At 41.7% G+C, this 17,291-nt stretch overlaps 1 protein-coding gene across 1 annotated transcript in view; it reads left to right on the top strand.

The window, feature by feature from the left end:
* Window positions 1-17,291, top strand: part of LOC148874340 (glutathione synthetase, chloroplastic-like) — a 69,718-nt gene that overhangs the window by 25,402 nt on the left and 27,025 nt on the right. The window contains exons 7-8 of the mRNA XM_088965639.1: window positions 4,824-4,903; window positions 5,165-5,234. Coding sequence (XP_088821765.1) covers window positions 4,824-4,903; window positions 5,165-5,234 — 150 coding nt within the window. The remainder of the gene's footprint in view (window positions 1-4,823; window positions 4,904-5,164; window positions 5,235-17,291) is intronic.

Here is a 17,291-nt window from a genome sequence, read left to right as displayed (position 1 = left end):
TAGGTACTTCTGCCCTGTTCCCAGATCTCACTGGCGGTGTCTGCCCACATAAAATTCTTCTTCACATCAGGTTCCATAGTTGCGAGGAGCCAAGGCATCACCATACTGTTTTCTTGGTCCCACCTATCATGTTCAGCTGTATCACCCTTGGGTTCTTTCACCCTTCCATTGATGTAACCGGCCTTACCCCATGCTGTTACATAGAGTTTTACACTCTTAGCCCACTCTAGGTAGTTCAGACCATTCAAAGGGGTAATTGGCATTGGAAAAACCATGGTTTCACCTCCCATATCTCCCATACCTGCTGTGTTGCGGGTTGAGGTGTTCCCCGGTGAGGTCAGTTCATGACTTGCCATTGAAAATTACAACCAACCAGTCCAAATACCACCTAACAGCACAACCGCCATAATTGGAATGTGGCAACTCAGGGTTTACTCCTAGAATGTGAGCAACAAACTTTTGAATATTGCTGAGAGCACAACTACTGCTGAGAATGAGAGATCAGTCACTACAACGTCCGAACAGAACAATAAATAGTTCAGTCATCGGTTCAGCACCACCAATACAGACATTACTGTTAGTCTGAATGTGGTTCCCCCACTCTAACCATCCAATTATTCAAACTAGTAATCATATAATCAAGGCATAAGCCCTACGCACCATTGGATAAAGAATACTGAGATAAACTGAAACAAAACCACACATGTTCAACACTAGATCAGAACCTGCTAGGGTTTCATTGCACCACCAACACCCTCTGATTAGGGTTTCAGCAGACCAGCACCATCCCACCGCCAGACACAGCTAGGGTTTTCAGTAACTGTCGCATGGAGCCACTAGGGTTTCAGTAGAAGTACAGCCACAGGACTTACTAGGGTTTATGCAAGCACAGTCGCCAGAGAAAATTGAAAACACAAGCCACCGCTAGGGTTTTTTTCTCCTTTTTTCTTCTGAAACAAAAGGAGCCACGTCCAATCCCCTTTGGAAAGACTGATGCTAGGACCGTAGGTCTTCTCCAGCCCAAAAATTCCGCTCTGATACCATGTAGTTTCTTGTGATGATTGAGAGAGAGAGAGAGAGAGAGAGAGAGAGAGGTACGGATGATAGACAGAAAAGCAAAACTCAGTACTGGCAGCCGCCAGTCTTCTATTTATATTAATCTTTATAAAAAATGCAAAATTACAAGTATGCCCTTGGCGGCATATCCTAGGATAAGAACAATAAGAAATGAAAGAAAGAAAAGACTAGTAGCTGAAACTGTCCCACTAACATCAGTTACAAGGAAGACTCAAGCCTTACAACATCCATGATTTATCTCCATCCTGAGGTAAGTTAGACCCTTGATCCATTCCTTGTGTCTTTCTGGGGTACCCCTCCTCTCAAAAAGGGTATCGGTGCTTTGACCCAGTTAGTCGTAAATTCTGTGTCTATGGACGTGTCATTCTTTGAGTCCGAGCCATTCTTCCCTCCTCCTCAAGGGGAGAGTCGTAGTGTGGAAGAGGAGAAGCAGATCCAGGTATCTCTTCCTTCTATTCCTTTCCTTACTCCCTTCTGTGTCTTCCAACGTATACGTCAGAGAGATCAGCGTGGTGATAGAAATGTGGAGCAGTCAAACACTGAGCAACCGACACCATCAGACACTGAGTAACCTACTGTGGATGACCTTGACATCCCTATTGCCCAAAAAAAGGGAGTCAGGTCCTACACTACCAAACACCCCATTACCCACTTTGTCTCCTATGACCACATTTCTCCCTCGTACCGAGCCTTCCTATTGGCAGTTGATTGCATCCCTGTTCCCAAAAATGTTGTAGAAGCCTTACAATGCCTTGAATGGGTAGATGCCATGAAGGAGGAGATTAATGCCCTCCACAAAAATCAGACTTGGAAATTGGTGGATCCTCCAAAGGGGAAAGACCCCGTGGGGTGCAGATAGGTGTTCACAATTAAGCACAAGGCAGATGGAACAGTTGAAAGGTACAAAGCAAGACTAGCAGCCAAAGGGTACAGACAAGTACATGGGGTTGACTATGATGAGACTTTTGCCCCGGCGGCTAAGATGAACTTGATTAGGGTTCTCTTGTCCGTAGATGCTAATTTTGATTGGAAATTGCATCAACTAGACATAAAGAATGCTTTCCTGAATGATGACTTAGAAGAAGAGGTATACATGGTTCAACCTCCTAGATTCTATGCCAAGGGGAGTGAAAATAAGGTATGCAAGCTACGAAAGTCTCTCTATGGCTTAAAACAGTCTCCCAGAGCCTGGTTCAGTAAGTTTCACGTGGCAGTTCAAGAGATGGGATTCAAACAATGTCAGTCAGATCATACACTCTTTGTGAAGAGATGTCAAGAACAGGTTGCTGTATTGATAGTGTATGTAGACAATATTATCATTACAAGAATTGGATCTCAGAAATACAGAATTTGAAACAATTCCTTGCATCAAAATTTGAAGTGAAAGATCTAGAACTCCTGAAGTATTTTCTTGGGATTGAAGTTGCCTGCTCAGAAAGGGTATCTTTGTCTCTCAAAGGAAATACACCCTTGATCTATTACGTGATACAGGTAAATTAGGTGTAAAGCTGGCAGATACTCCTATGGATGTGGACCACAAGCTAGGTGACTGTGTTGGTGAACCTCTGAAAGATGTGAAGCAGTTCCAAAAGTTAGTGGGAAAGCTGATTTATTTGTCCATGACCCATCTAGACATTGCCTATTTCGTTGGGGTCCTGAGCCAGTTTATGCACTCTCCTAAGAAGCCACACATGGAGGCAAAAAAGAGAGTCCTTAGATACTTGAATAAATATCCAGGAACAGACTTACTATTCAGTAAACACAATCACCTAAAGGTGGAAATCTTTAAAGATGCTGATTGGGCAGGAGCTATGGATGATAGAAAGTCCACTAGTGGGTATTGCACATTTGTGGGAGGAAATCTGATGACCTGGAAGAGCAAGAAGCAAAGTGTGGTAGCAAGGTCAAGTGCTGAAGCTGAATATACAGCTATGGCACATGGGGTGGCTGAAGTCCTTTGGTTAAAGAACCTTCTAGGGGAGCTTGGAGTTGTTGTTCATAGTCTTATGTCCCTTTACTGTGACAATAAGGCTGCAATAAACATCGCCAGTAACCCAGTCCTACATGAGAGGATCAAGCATATTGAGGTGGATAAACACTTCATAAGGGCGAAACTGAAAAAAAGGGAAATTTGTATCCCCTATGTCAACTCCAAGGAACAACTTGCTGATGTCCTTACAAAGGGGCTTCCGTGCTCGCGGCACAATGAGTTATGTGACAAGTTGGGCATGATAGACATCTTCAGCCCAACTTGAGGGGGAGTGTTGTAAGGCTTACTTAATAGCTGCTGCTACAGTTACAGTTACTTGTTTTTTCTTCTTTCTTTTCTCTTATTATTTTGATTCTAGGATATGCTGCCAGGGGCATACTTATAATTTCAGATTCTTTTATGAAGTTAATATAAATAGAAAATTGGCAGCTGCCAGTAGATGCTTTTCTCTCTCAACTGTACCTCTCTCTTCCTCTCTCTCTCTCTCTCTCTCTCCCAATCCCCACAAATCACCACAAGCTCGATTTGAGCTAGAGACTTGAGCTCGAGCTCAGCTTGGTCCAAAAGCTCGCAAGCTCAAGCTTGGCTCGGCGCAAAAGCTCGACTACAAGCCAAGCTTTTTCTAAAATGTTAAAATTATACATATAAAAATACTTTTTATTTTACATACAAAAAATAAGAATCATAAAAATTATTTACTATTATACATAAAAATAAAAATATTATTATATATAATAAAAATTATTTATTATATATATAATTAAAAATTATTTATATATTATACTAGACTAGATTAGGCTTGTGAGCCTAATGAGCCAAGCTTCATTGGGCTCGAGCTCAACTTGATTATCAAATGAGCCTATATATCGGGTTTGAGCTCAGCTCGAAGCTCGGTTTTAACCGTGCCTAGTCGAACTTTTCATGAGCCGAGCTCGAATAGCTCATGAAAAGCTTGGCCCATGGCCACCCCTACCTTGTAGTAGTCCAAGAGATAACCAGTTTTGAATCCCCTTCTACCTCCAAATTTTGAAAGTTTGCTTGCTTAGTGAGTTTTAGACCTTGTAACAGCACTGGCAGCTCGGCCTTTATTGAATTCCTACCCCTAGAGGACCTGAGTACATTTCCAATACTTTCTGTGAACTATCTCTAAATACACCCCCTATGTTTGCCGGTCCTGGGTTTCCTAAAGAGCTCCCTTTGAAGTTCAGCTTTATTTTATTGCCATCTTGGGGCTTCCAGTCCATCACTTCTTCATCTTTCCTTTTAGTGGAGTTTGCAACTTCATTCCATGCTCTTGTAATGTCAGTCACTGCTTTGAAAGAGCTCTAGTGCTTTTAGCCAGCTTGCAACCTTTATCTTTATAGAATCCACAATTTCTTCTTTTGACCTTTGCTTTTCATTGAAGATGCTTGCATTTCTTTCCTCCCAAACAGTCCACACCACTGTTGCCCTAACTGCTTTCCACATTACCCTTCCCCTTTGTCAGTTGCCAATACATAGAAACAGATGTTGTAAAAATGCTTTTCTATAATTCATTTGCAATGAATCAAGTTATAAAATTTTAATGTTTATAATATTTGTTTCTTTTTTGTTATTTTTTCCCTTTTCTTAAATTCCATGGAATCCTTACTCGCTATGTAGTTATTATCCTTGCTGGAGAACTTAGGAGGATGGGAATTAGGACTTCCTATTCATTTGATAAGAAAAGTGTCTTGCAGTTTTCCTATGCAACTATTTTCCTCAACTTCATAGCACACATGATGTGATAGTCATTCGTAAAACTTTGACAGAAATTGATGGAGAAGGGGAGCTTCTGCCAGATGGAACACTTCTTGTGTATGTAACCATTGTGCTTTTTCTTTTTTACCCTTCTTTCTTTTATTTGATCCATTTTTTATGTAGCTTTCTAACATTCTTTTTTTGTTGTTTTTTTTTTTTTTGTGATACACTTATTTTTGCTATATATTTGTATCTTTTGCCATGTGACATATCTAATTTCTGCTTTCTAACTTTGGATTTAGTTTACTATATGATGTTTGTAAATTTACTCTGTTATATTTTTTAAGACTGACAAATTTGGGAACCTTATACTTACAGATGTGGCCAAGCAGTTGCTGTTATCTACTTCAGAGCTGGGTATACACCAAATGATTATCCTTCAGAATCAGTAAGAATAACTTCTCCATAATGCTTTTAGCATTCTACTATGGTCTAATTGCAACTTTTATCCAGGAGAAACTTAATACCATGCCTTGTGAAGTTTAATTTTAGCTGGTCAAGAGTTGCTATTATCTTGTACTAAGAAATCCAATTACCTATAGGAAGAACTTGTTTTAATCACTAGAACAGTGGGCGAAGAGAAGAGAAGAGAAAAGGAAGAGAGAAGAGAAGAGATAAAGAGAATGAGAGAGACTCAAGATGATGCTGGCGGCGCCAGCCTTTTTTATTATATTTACTAGGGTGATCGTACAACTTAAAAGAAAGGAGAAAAGACTAAAAAGCCCCTTGTGGCATACACCTAATATTACATCACTCCCCCTCAAGTTGGGGCATAAATGCCAATCATCTCTAACTTGTCACATAGATCATAATGTTGCAAGGAATTCAATCCCTTAGTAAAGACATCTGCAAGTTGTTCCTCTGAGCTGATGTACGGGGTGCAAACTTCTCCTTTCTCAATCTTCTCTCTGATAAAATGCTTGTCAACTTCAATATGTTTGGTTCTATCATGGAGAACTGAATTTGCAACAATGTTGATAGCTGCTTTGTTATCACAATAGAGTGACATAGGATCTTTAGCTTGTAAACCCAATTCACTTAAAAAGTTCTTGATTCATAGTAGTTCTGCAACTTCATGTGACATGGCCTTATATTCCGCCTCTACACTGGACCGGGCAACCACACCCTGTTTCTTACTCCTCGAACTAACAAGATTTTGTTAGACAGTTTTGTATGCCCTTAGTTTCAATCAAGATGATGTACTTTATTAGTTTATTGTAAATGAATAAAAGTGCATATTTGATTCATGTTCCCTTGGTATGTTTCTGTGTAATACCCTTAAACTGGACACTTAATGAGACTCGTGTTAGTTTAGAATGTTGACAGCTAGTGGGTCTGGGGAGACCTATCCTGACAAGGCTGACACTGTGGTGCCATCAAGTCGGTTCGGGTGGCCTGTCTCAACTACCAGGGTGAGACCCTAGGCACATACAATGTAAGATTAATTGAATCTTTGAACTGGACCAGATTTCCAGTATTGCCTTGGACCTTGGAGATTGATAGGCAAAACTGGAAAGTTACACCCGACCCCTAGACTCGATTATGATACTACACTAGGTGTCGGATTGGACTGTCTTTGATATACCAATCAGTGAGATCCTTAGCAGGGGTCAAAACCTGGGTATATTGGGACAGTCTGAGAATTCATCTGAGTGGGTGATCATAATGACAGGATCAGCCCTTTTGTCGGACAAAGGTAATGATCGGGGATGCACTGCCGATTTCAATCGTTGAGATTTGTTTTGCAAAATATATTTTATATGAGATATAAAAGTATATATATTATGGTTTCAAAATGATTTGCAAAAGGTTTTCATTCCTGAGATCCATATAAGCAGAGAGTGCAACACTGTTCCTTGCAGCCAAGGGAGATGTCCTCTCTTATCGGGCAGTGTATGATCATTATAGGCTGAGAGGTTAAGTGTAAAACCATTGAGGATAATACCTGATGGGCTAATCTTGCATCTGCCCACAGTCCCTGGGTGTTACAATGTGGTTTGGCCTAGGGACCACTTAGGGTAAGTATTGGGCCCATAGAGCCCATGAGATGGGTTTCACGGGGTGCACTATCTATAACAGTGTATTCGGCCAGGCCTTGTAACAAAGGCTGGGTTGAACCCATGTGGCTGATGTGTAGATCAATGTTTGGGTCCCACGCCATACAAGGAAGCCTAACTGGGCAGCGGTTTGGAAGGCTAAGTGAATACATAACCTTAAATGGGCCTTAAGCCCATTTCGAACTGGACTAATTTGATTAGTCATTTAAAAGGGCGAATTCTGAGATGGATCAGCTGATAGGATTGGGTCCAGACCCTATCCACTTAGAGAGTCCAAGATCTAAATAAGATTTAGATCTGGAAGCCTCCTAATTAGATTAGGAAATGGCTGATCTGATCTGCAAATAAGATAAGGGTTATCCTTATCACTTAAAGGGACTTCTTATCCAAATATGATTTGGATTAGCAACTCCTAATGGGATTAGGAGCTGATCCCTTTAAGATTATAAAAGGAGGAGGGGATGGCAGCCTTTTGACATGCAACCATCACATTCTTGTCTTCAGAGCTGAGATCACAAGAAGAGAGAATTCTGCACCCTGTGAATGCTCTCTTGCCTCCTCCTTCCTGTAGCCGCCGCCTCCAGCAGTTCGATCTCCTTTCTACAGGAGTAATCAATATTTGATCTTGATCTCAATCTTTTGGGGAAAAGATTGATTGGAGTTGTATTCACAAGCCATCCAGTTGATTCTTGTGAAGGGTCAAGTTCTCTTAGAAGAACACTACTGATTCTGCTCTACCCTGCACTGCGCCATTTTCAGTGGGAGCAGATTTTGGATCCTTTCTTGAGCGTGAACACCTCCATTGGGAGATACTGCTTCTCCGTATCAGGTATAATCCCTCCCTACTCCTTTTGGTTCAGTTCTGGTTCAGTTTATGGTTCAAGAATGATCATTGAAAATATGATTTTCTAAATAGGGAATGCGATTCCCAGTTGAAGGGAGAGAATTTCTTGAAATTCACCCCCTTATTCCGCAATCTTTGGGTGTCCATGTGATGGATATCCTATCCTTTCAGTAGTATTAGAGCCATGGTTCAAATCTTGAACCAATTTGCTTCATATCTGAACCTACGCAAGTGGGTAGAAGGTTTTCTACCCGATTTGCGCAGATATGGGTTTTGGGAAATTTGTTCCCAAAATTGATGGGCAAATAATCTGAAATTCATTTTATATAAATTTGATTATTGTTTAGAATAGTTTTTTATGATTTTCCTGATTTATGGGTTGTTCGTACAAGAGGAGATCGAATTCTTGGTTTGCACAGGGAACCTGCAAGATTTGCAGTTTCTTGATTTATTTATTACATTTGTTTTGTAAATAATTTTTTTTTTATTTTTTAGACTCAATGTATTAGGCATTCGATCTGATGTAATTATTAATAGAAATATAATTTCTATTTATTTTATTTTTGGATCGAATATGGCGACGCAGAAAAGGAGATTTCGCAGAGAATAAGATTTCACAGATCGGAGAAATAGAATCTGCGATTTGTAGTTTATGAAACTGCAAACTGTGATCTAACCTTTGTTTTGTAGGATGGATTGTGCGAACAACCCTGATTGATTGATTCTTGTTTTTGATTTATCAGTTCTTTAATTTTAAATTATTTTCTTGAATTAAAGATTTAATTAAAGATCAAACCCTAGACCCATTCGAACCAAGATTGGTTCAAACTGCTTGGACCAAATCTAGGGTTTAATCAAGGCTGAAAGTCAGCCCTAATTTTCCCACTAATGGTTCTGAGGATTGATATTTAATTAAAAGGTTAATTCGGCCCAACCTGTAAAGGCCCAATTTTAAAATAGTTAAAACTACCAAAAGCCCACTTGAAAAGATAAAGCTATATGGGCCAAACTGGGAAACATTATTTCAGCCCATATACCTAGATAAAATTAATGGTTAATATTATGGATTTAAAACGGGCTTCCAATGGGCCTTACAGATGATTAATTGATTGGATCAATTTATCCCTGCATAAGATGTATGGATGTGTGATGTGCTGCGTACATGGGCCATAAGTGCTTGGCCCATGCTTATTCGACAGTGGCTCTTGCACACACCATGGCTGAATGCACATCATTGCCATGGTGTCCCTCTTGGTCATTGGATGACCTCCCTTAGTGGTGGGCCCCACACCTCATCAAGAGGTTACGTGCGGAACCCTAGCCGATTTAGGCCAACCGAAACCTGACTTTATGAAAGTCAGTGGGAGCCACTTTGGTTTGACCTAAATTAAACTAGGGCATAATAAATGTTCCCCCCATTTAATATGAGTGCATGTGATAGGGAGATTCATATGATGAACTCTCTAAAGGCCTCCCATCATTTGCTGTTAGGCTTGTCTAAGTGTTTCATAAGATGATAGGGGCGTTATAGACCGATGTGAGAGGGGCTTCACCAGAAAATGGGAATTCTCTCATGGTACTTTGGCGTTCACGAATATGATGGGCAAGCACTCACTGGACAGAAAGGTTTACCTGAAAACGGCTCTGAACCTTATCTGACAGAGGCCAAAGGAAAAACTCATATGATGAGTGGATATGACCTTTCACAAAAAGGTGGTGGGGTTATGCAGCTGAAACAGTTGGCTGCATGCACCCTATGTGATTTCCCACATTTCCAGAGACAACCCGTAGTCTCCGTCACTGAGAAAGGAGGGAAATCTCAGAGATGAATAAATGGAAATGGATCGTAGATTAAAATCCATATCTATGAAATGAACATTAATCAAATTAGGTTGTGGACTGATGTTTGCTCTTTTATCAGAAAATGGCAAACGGATCTTTTGCAAAGCTTCTTGACGACAACAAGCTTAAGGGCCCTAACTATGCCGACTGGTACAAGAACCTTATGTTGGTCTTAACCTCTGAAAAGTTGGATAAGGTAGCCAAGAATCCTGCCCCGGATCGTCCGGGAGACGGGGCTTCTGAGGCCCGTAGAAGAGAATACCAAGAATGGGAGGAGAGAAACTCCCTTGCCCGCTGCTATATCATTGCCTCCTTGGACAATCCAATTCAGAGGCAGTTCGATTAGATCGAACTTGCCAATGATGTATTGGATAGTCTCAAGACAATGTACGAAGAGTAGAATCGTTCTACTCGGCAGAAGGTCTTGAAATAGTTCATGACTGCGTAGATGTCCAAGAGCCAAAAAGTTCACGACCATTGTCTCCGGATGATGGGTTATATCAACGAACTGGAGGCTCTTGGGGCTCTTGGATTCGGGCTAGATCTGGTAACACAGATCGATGCTATTCTCAACTCTCTACCTCCATCTTTTAATCCATTCATCATGAACTACAACATGAACAAGTTGAACGTCAATTTGCAAGAACTCAACAATATGTTGTAGAGGGCCGAAGAATTGATTAAAAAGGATGAGCCCATTGCCATGCTTGTTGAAACTAGCAAATTGGGCAAGAAAAGGAAGGCAAAGAGAAAGCCCCAGAAGAAGGCTGCCAAACCTAAGAAGCAGAAAAAAAGAACTGTCCTGCCTACCTGGAATCCAAGAAAGGTAATTTCAAAACTTGTGTTATAGAAACCAATTTATTGGTAGCTTCTGCGTGTTGGTGTATTGACTCCGGGGCTTCAACTCATGCGTGTAACTCACTACAGGGGTTCAAGGTAAGCAGAAGGTTGAGTGAAAGAGAAGTCACTCTACTTGGGGACTACTGCAACTGTTGCAGCTGCGGCCATAGGAACCGTGGAGTTACTTTTTAGATAATGAACTATTGTACTGAAAAATGGTCTTTATGTACAAAATTTAAGGAGAAATGTGATTTCTGTCTCAAAACTGTGTGCAAATGGTTATTCTGTCTTCTTTAGTAATACGATTACTATTAAAAGAAATAACAGATTCATCGCATACAGGGAATTGGAGAACGGTCTCTATGTTTTACATCCTTCTCTAGAAACTAACATAACCGAAACTACGTCGGCTGAAATCCCCAAGAAGAGAGCCTGTGATACAGTTAATCCCACGTGTCTGTGGCATTACCGACTTGGCCACATCGGTGTTGACTGAATCACAAGATTGGTAAAGGATGGTCCTTTGGATTTTCTAACTGTAGAAGATCTTCCCACTTGTGAGCCTTGCCTACAAGGCAAGATGACGAAACGACCATTTAACGGTAAGCCTGAAAGATGTACAGGCACACTTGACCTAATACATACTGATGTATGTGGTCCCCTGAGTGTTAGGACACGAAATCAACACATGTATTTCATCACATTCACAGATGATTTTTCACGATATGGTTACGTGTACCTAATGAAACACAAGTCTGAATCCTTTGAAAAGTTCAAAGAGTTTAGACAAGAGGTCGAGAAACAGTTAGGGAGAGAAATCAAAGCTCTTCGATCAGATCGAGGGGGCGAGTATCTCTCTGACGAATTCAATGACTACTTAAAGGACAATGGGATAGTATCACAATTGGCTCCTCCTGCTATACCACAACTTAACGGTGTTTCAGAGAGGAGGAATATGACCTTTTTGGATATGGTCTGGTCGCTTCTCATACACTTAGAGTTACCCACATCCTTTTAGGGCTACGCATTAGAGACTGTGGTTTACATGCTGAATCGGGTTCCAACCAAATCGATTCCGAATACTCCATATGAACTTTGAACCGAAAAGAAACCAAGTGTCAGATACTTGAAGATTTTGGGTTGTCCAACACACGTTAAAAGAACGAGTGCAAACAAGTTGGAATCCAAGACCAGTCGTTGCCTATTTGTAAGCTACCCAAAAGGCTCTGTAGGTTACCTATTCTATGACCCAAGTGAGTAGAAAGTGTTCTGCAGTTGAAATGCACAGTTCTTGGAAACCGATTTCATCCTGGACACCCATCGTTAGGAAGTTGTTCTTGATGAGGAGAGCTCAAGAACAGTGGGAGATGTCCCACAAGTTCCAGGTAGTGACTAACCTAGAAGATCCACTCCGGTGTCCAGGCCACAAGTCCGTTATGGTTATGACCATGATAGTTACCTGGTGGAAACCTTGACTAGTGAGGAGGATCCCGTGACTTCCGCGGAAGCTATGTTGGACATAGATTCCAAAAAGTGGGTGGAGGCCATGAGAGCAAAGATGGACTCAATGGAGACCAATGGAGTCTGGACTCTAGTAGATCCACCCTCCGGGGTAAAAGCAATCGGTTGCAAATGGATTTACAAGAGGAAGAAGGGCCCCGATGGTAGGGTTGAGACCTTCAAAGCTCATCTGGTGGCAAAATGGTACACTCAGAAAGAGGGCATCGATTATGAGGAAACATTTTCGCTTGTGGCCATGCTTAAATCCATTAGGATCCTGCTAGCTGTAGCAGCATACTATGATTATGAGATTTGGCAGATGGATGTCAAAACTGCATTCCTGAATGGAGATCTTACTGAAGATATCTATATGCAGTAGCCGCAAGGCTTCATTGCTGCAGGTCAGGAAAACATGGTATGTAAACTCAATAGATCCATTTATGGACTCAAGCAAGCTTCTAGAAGTTGGAACATCCGTTTTGACTCTGCTGTCAAATCGTTTTACTTCGAGCAAAATCCAGATGAACCCTGTGGCTACAGGAAGTACAGTGGAGATAAGGTTACCTTCTTGGTTCTATATGTAGATGACATTCTACTCATTGGGAATGATGTAGGAATGTTAACTACGGTGAAAGTATGGCTTTCACAGCAATTCATCATGAAAGATCTTGGAGAAGCCTCCTATATACTGGGTCTTCGACTCTATAGAGATAGATCGAAGCGGATAATAGGATTATCCCAATCTGCCTACATTGACAAAATAGTCAAAAGATACAGCATGGAGAACTCCAAGAAAGGAAATGTTCATTTCAGGCATGGAGTCACTCTCTCCAAGAAGATGTCTCCCAAGACTTCTGAGGAGATTGATGGCATGAAAGACGTTCCCTATGCGTCTGCCATAGGGAGCATCATGTATGCCATGCTGTGCACTCATCCTGACATTGCTCAGGCGGTGAGTGTAGCAAGCAGATTTTAGGCCAACCCAGGGCAGGAGCATTGGACTGCTGTGAAAAACATACTTAAGTACTTTTGAAGGACAAAATAGTTTTGTCTAGTATTCGATGGTAACTCACTACAGATTCAAGGGTATACAGATGCCGATTTCCAGTCGGATCCAGATGATAGAAAGTCTACATCTGGTTATGTTTTCACGATAGGATCGTGTGCTATTTGCTGGAAAAGCAGCAAACAGGGGTCCACTGCAGACTCCACGACTGAGGCCGAGTACATTGCCGCAAGTGAGGCTACCAAAGAAGCCGTGTGGATGAAGAAGTTCGTTCACGAGTTGGGAGTAGTTCCATCCAACACATCACCCATCCGATTGTTGTGTGACAACGATGGAGCTATTGCTCAGGCTAAGGAGCCATGAGCCCACTCGAAGTCGAAGCGCATCGAGTGAAAGTACCATGTACTGCGGGAGATTGTTGGTAGAGGGGATGTTCTGATTCAAAAGGTAGCTTCAGCGAAAAATGTAGCAGACCCATTGACGAAGCCACTATCACAGAAAGTGTTTGAGAAACACGTGGAAAGCATGGGACTCCGGCTAGTACCTGATTGGACCTAAGTGCAAGTGGGAGTTGTTAGACAGTTTTGTATTCCCTTAGCTTCAATCAAGATGATGTACTTTATGAGTTTATTGTAAATGAATAAAAGTGCATATTTGATTCATGTTCCCTCTGTATGTTTTTGTATAATACTCTTAAACTGGACACTTAATGAGACTCGTGTTAGTTTTGAATGTTCACAGCCAGTGGGTCAGTCTGAGGATACCTACCCTGACAAGGCTGACACTGTGGTGCCACCAAGTCGATTGGGGTGGCCTGTCTCAACTAGCAGGGTGAGACCCTAGGCACATACAGTGTAGGATTAATTGAATCTTTGAACTGGACCAGATTCCCAGTATTGCCCTGAACCTTGGAGATCGATGGGCAAAACTGAAAAGTTACACCCAACCCATAGACTCGATTATGATACTGCACTAGGTGTCGGATTGGACTGTCTTTGATGTACTAATTAGTAAGATCCTTAGCGGGGGTCAAAACCTGGGTATGTTGGGACAGTCTGAGAATTCATTTGAGTGGGTGATCATAGTGACAGGATCAGCCTCTTTGTCGGACAAAGGTAATGATCGGGGATGCACTCTCACTGATGGAAACCAAGACTGTCGGCAGCCGATTTCAATCGTTGAGATTTGTTTTGCAAAATATATTTTATATGAGATATAAAAGTATATATACATTGGTTTCTAAAAGGTTTGCAAAAGGTTTTAATTCCCGGGATCCATATAAGCAGAGAGTGAAACACTGTTCCTTGCAGCCGAGGGAGAGGTCCTCTCTTGTCGGGTAGTGTATGATCATTATGGGCTGAGAGGTTAAGTGTAAGACCATTGAGGATAATACCTGATGGGCTAATCTTGCATCTGCCCACAGTCCCTAGGTGTTACAAGGTGGCTTGGCCCAGGGACCACTTAGGGTAAGTGTTGGGCCCATAGAGCCCATGAGATGGGTTTCAGGGGGTGCACTGTCCATAACAGTGTATTCGGCCAGGCCTTGTAACAAAAGCTGGGCTAAACCCATGTGGCTGATGTGTAGATCAATGTTTGGGTCCCACGCCATACAAGGAAGCCCAACTGGGCAGCAGTTTGGAAGGCTAAGTGAATACATAACCTTAAATGGGCCTTACGCCCATTTCGAACTGGGCTAATTTGATTAGCCATTTAAAGGGGCGAATTCTGAGATGGATCAGCTGATAGGATTGGGCCCAGACCCTATCCACTTAGAGAGTCCAAGATCTAAATAAGATTTAGATCTGGAAGCCTCCTAATTAGATTAGGAGATGGCTGATCTGATCTGCAGATAAGATAAGGGTTATCCCTTATCACTTAAAGGGACTTTTTATGCAAATATGATTTGGATTAGCAACTCCTAATGGGATTAGGAGCTGATCCCTTTAAGATTATAAAAGGAGGAGGGGATGGCAGCCTTTTGACATGCAACCTTCACATTCTTGTCTTCAAAGCTGAGATCACAAGAAGAGAGAATTCTGCACTCTGCGAATACTCTCTTGTCGCCTCCTTCCTGCAGCCGCCGCCTCCAGTAGTTCGATCTCCTACTTTCTACAGGAGTAATCACGATTTGGTCTTGATCTCAATCTTTTGGGGAAAAGATTGATTGGAGCTGTATTCACAAGCCATCTAGTTGATTCTTGCGAAAGGTCAAATTCTCTTGGAAGAACACTACTGATTCTGCTCCACCCTGCACTGCGCCATTTTCAGTGGGAGCAGATTTCGGATCCTTTCTTGGGCGTGAACACTTCCATTGGGAGATACTGCTTCTCCGTATCAGGTATAATCCCTCCCTACTCCTTTTGGTTCAGATCTAGTTCAGTTTATGGTTCAAGAATGATCATTGAAAATATGATTTTCTAAATGGGGAATGCGATTCCTAGTTGAAGGGAGAGAAAAATTTTTGAAATTCGCCCCCTTATTCCGCAATCTTTGGGCGTCCATGTGATGAATATCCTATCCCTTCAGATTTCCCCCTACAAAGGTGCAATAACCACTAGTGGATTTCCTGTCATCTATGGAGCCAACCCAATCAGCCTCAGTGTAAACCTCAATTCTCATATGACCATGCTTCTTGAACAATAGGCCTGTCCCTGGGAATTTCTTCAGATATCTCAATACCCTTTCTGCTGCCTCCAGATGTGCTACCTTAGGAGCATGCATAAACTGGCTGAGAACCCCTACAGCATATGCTATGTCAGGTCTAGTCATGGATAAATAGAGCAGTCTTCCCACAAGTCTATGGTACTGCTTTGGATCCTCCAAAAGCTCACCACCATAGTCTCCAAGTTTATGATTCACATCTATAGGGGTGTCAGTAGGTTTGGCCTCAAGTTTTCCTGTATCTTTCAGGAGATCTAGGGTGTACTTCCTTTGAGAGATGAAGATGCGCTGTTGGGAGCGGGCCACTTCAATTCCAAGGAAGTAACGCAATGGACCTAGATCCTTCATCTCAAATTGTATAGTTAGGAACATTTTTAACCTTTGTATCTCTGAGACCCAGTATGTTCCACATAAACAATTAGAGCTGTTGCTTTCCCTTGTTCTTTCTTTACAAAGAGTGTGATCAGATTGGCATTGCTTGAACCCCATCTGTTGAACTGCCTGGTGAATTTTGCTAAAACAAGCCCTTGGTGATTGTTTTAGGCCATATAAGGACTTCTTTAATTTGCACACTTTCTACTCTTTACCCTTAGCCCAAAAACCAGGAGGTTGAGTCATGTATACTTCCTCCAAATCCCCATTCAAGAAGGCATTTTTAGTGTCTAGTTGATGAAGCTCCTAGTCAAGGTTTACTACCAAAGAGTTAAGAACTCGGATAGAATTCATTTTTGCCATAGGCACAAAAGTTTCAGCATAGTCAACCTCATACACCTATGTAAAACCCTTTGCAACCAATCTAGCCTTGTATCTCTCAGCTGTGTCGTCAGCCTTGTGTTTCACAGAGAACACCCATTTGCACCCTACAAGTTCCTTTCCCTCGAGAAGGTCCACTAACTCCCATGTGCCATTTTTGTGTAGGGCATTGATTTCTTCCTTCATAGCCTCTGTCCACTTAGGAGAAAGGAGAGCATCCGTGACACTTTTAGGGACTGGAACATTATCAATTTCAGATAGGAAAGCACGAAATGAAGATGAGACATTTTCGTAGGATAAGAATTGAGCCATGGGGTGGTGTGTGGTGCATGATCTAACCCCCTTCCTTTTTGCAATAGGAAGGTCTAGATCACAATTTGAACTGTCAATATCAATGCGTTCAGGAGTTTCAACAGGGATAATAGTACCTGGGTGAGGACATTGATTCAGCTCCTGGCTGTTCCTTAGCTATTGAATGTGATGATTCGTGGGGATTGGGGGGGAGAGAGAGAGAGAGAGAGAGAGGTACGGTTGAGAGAAAAAGTCACCCTTGGCTGCCGCCAGTTTTCTATTTATATTAACTTCATAAAATAATCAGAAATTGCAAGTATGCCCCTGGCGGCATATCCTAGAATCAGAATAATAAGAAAAAAAGAAAAAACAAGTAACTGTAACTGACTAACAGCCTACTAACAACAACTATAAAATAACAATTAACAATTGAATAAGCCTTACAACACTCCCCCTCAAGTTGGGCTGAAGATGTCTATCATGCCCAGCTTGTCACATAACTCATTGTGCCGCGAGCATGGAAGCCCCTTTGTAAGGACATCAACAAGTTGTTCATTGGAGTTGACATAAGGGATGCGAATTTCCCTTTTTTCCAGTTTTTCCCTTATGAAGTGTTTATCCACCTCAATGTGCTTCATCCTCTCATGTAGG

This window comes from Nelumbo lutea, chromosome 1, assembly GCF_056320005.1.
Source record: "Nelumbo lutea isolate HS-2025 chromosome 1, American lotus-T2T, whole genome shotgun sequence".
NCBI classification, from domain to species: domain Eukaryota; kingdom Viridiplantae; phylum Streptophyta; class Magnoliopsida; order Proteales; family Nelumbonaceae; genus Nelumbo; species Nelumbo lutea.
Note: the sequence above shows the minus strand (reverse complement) of the source record. Positions and strands in the feature narration are given on the sequence as shown.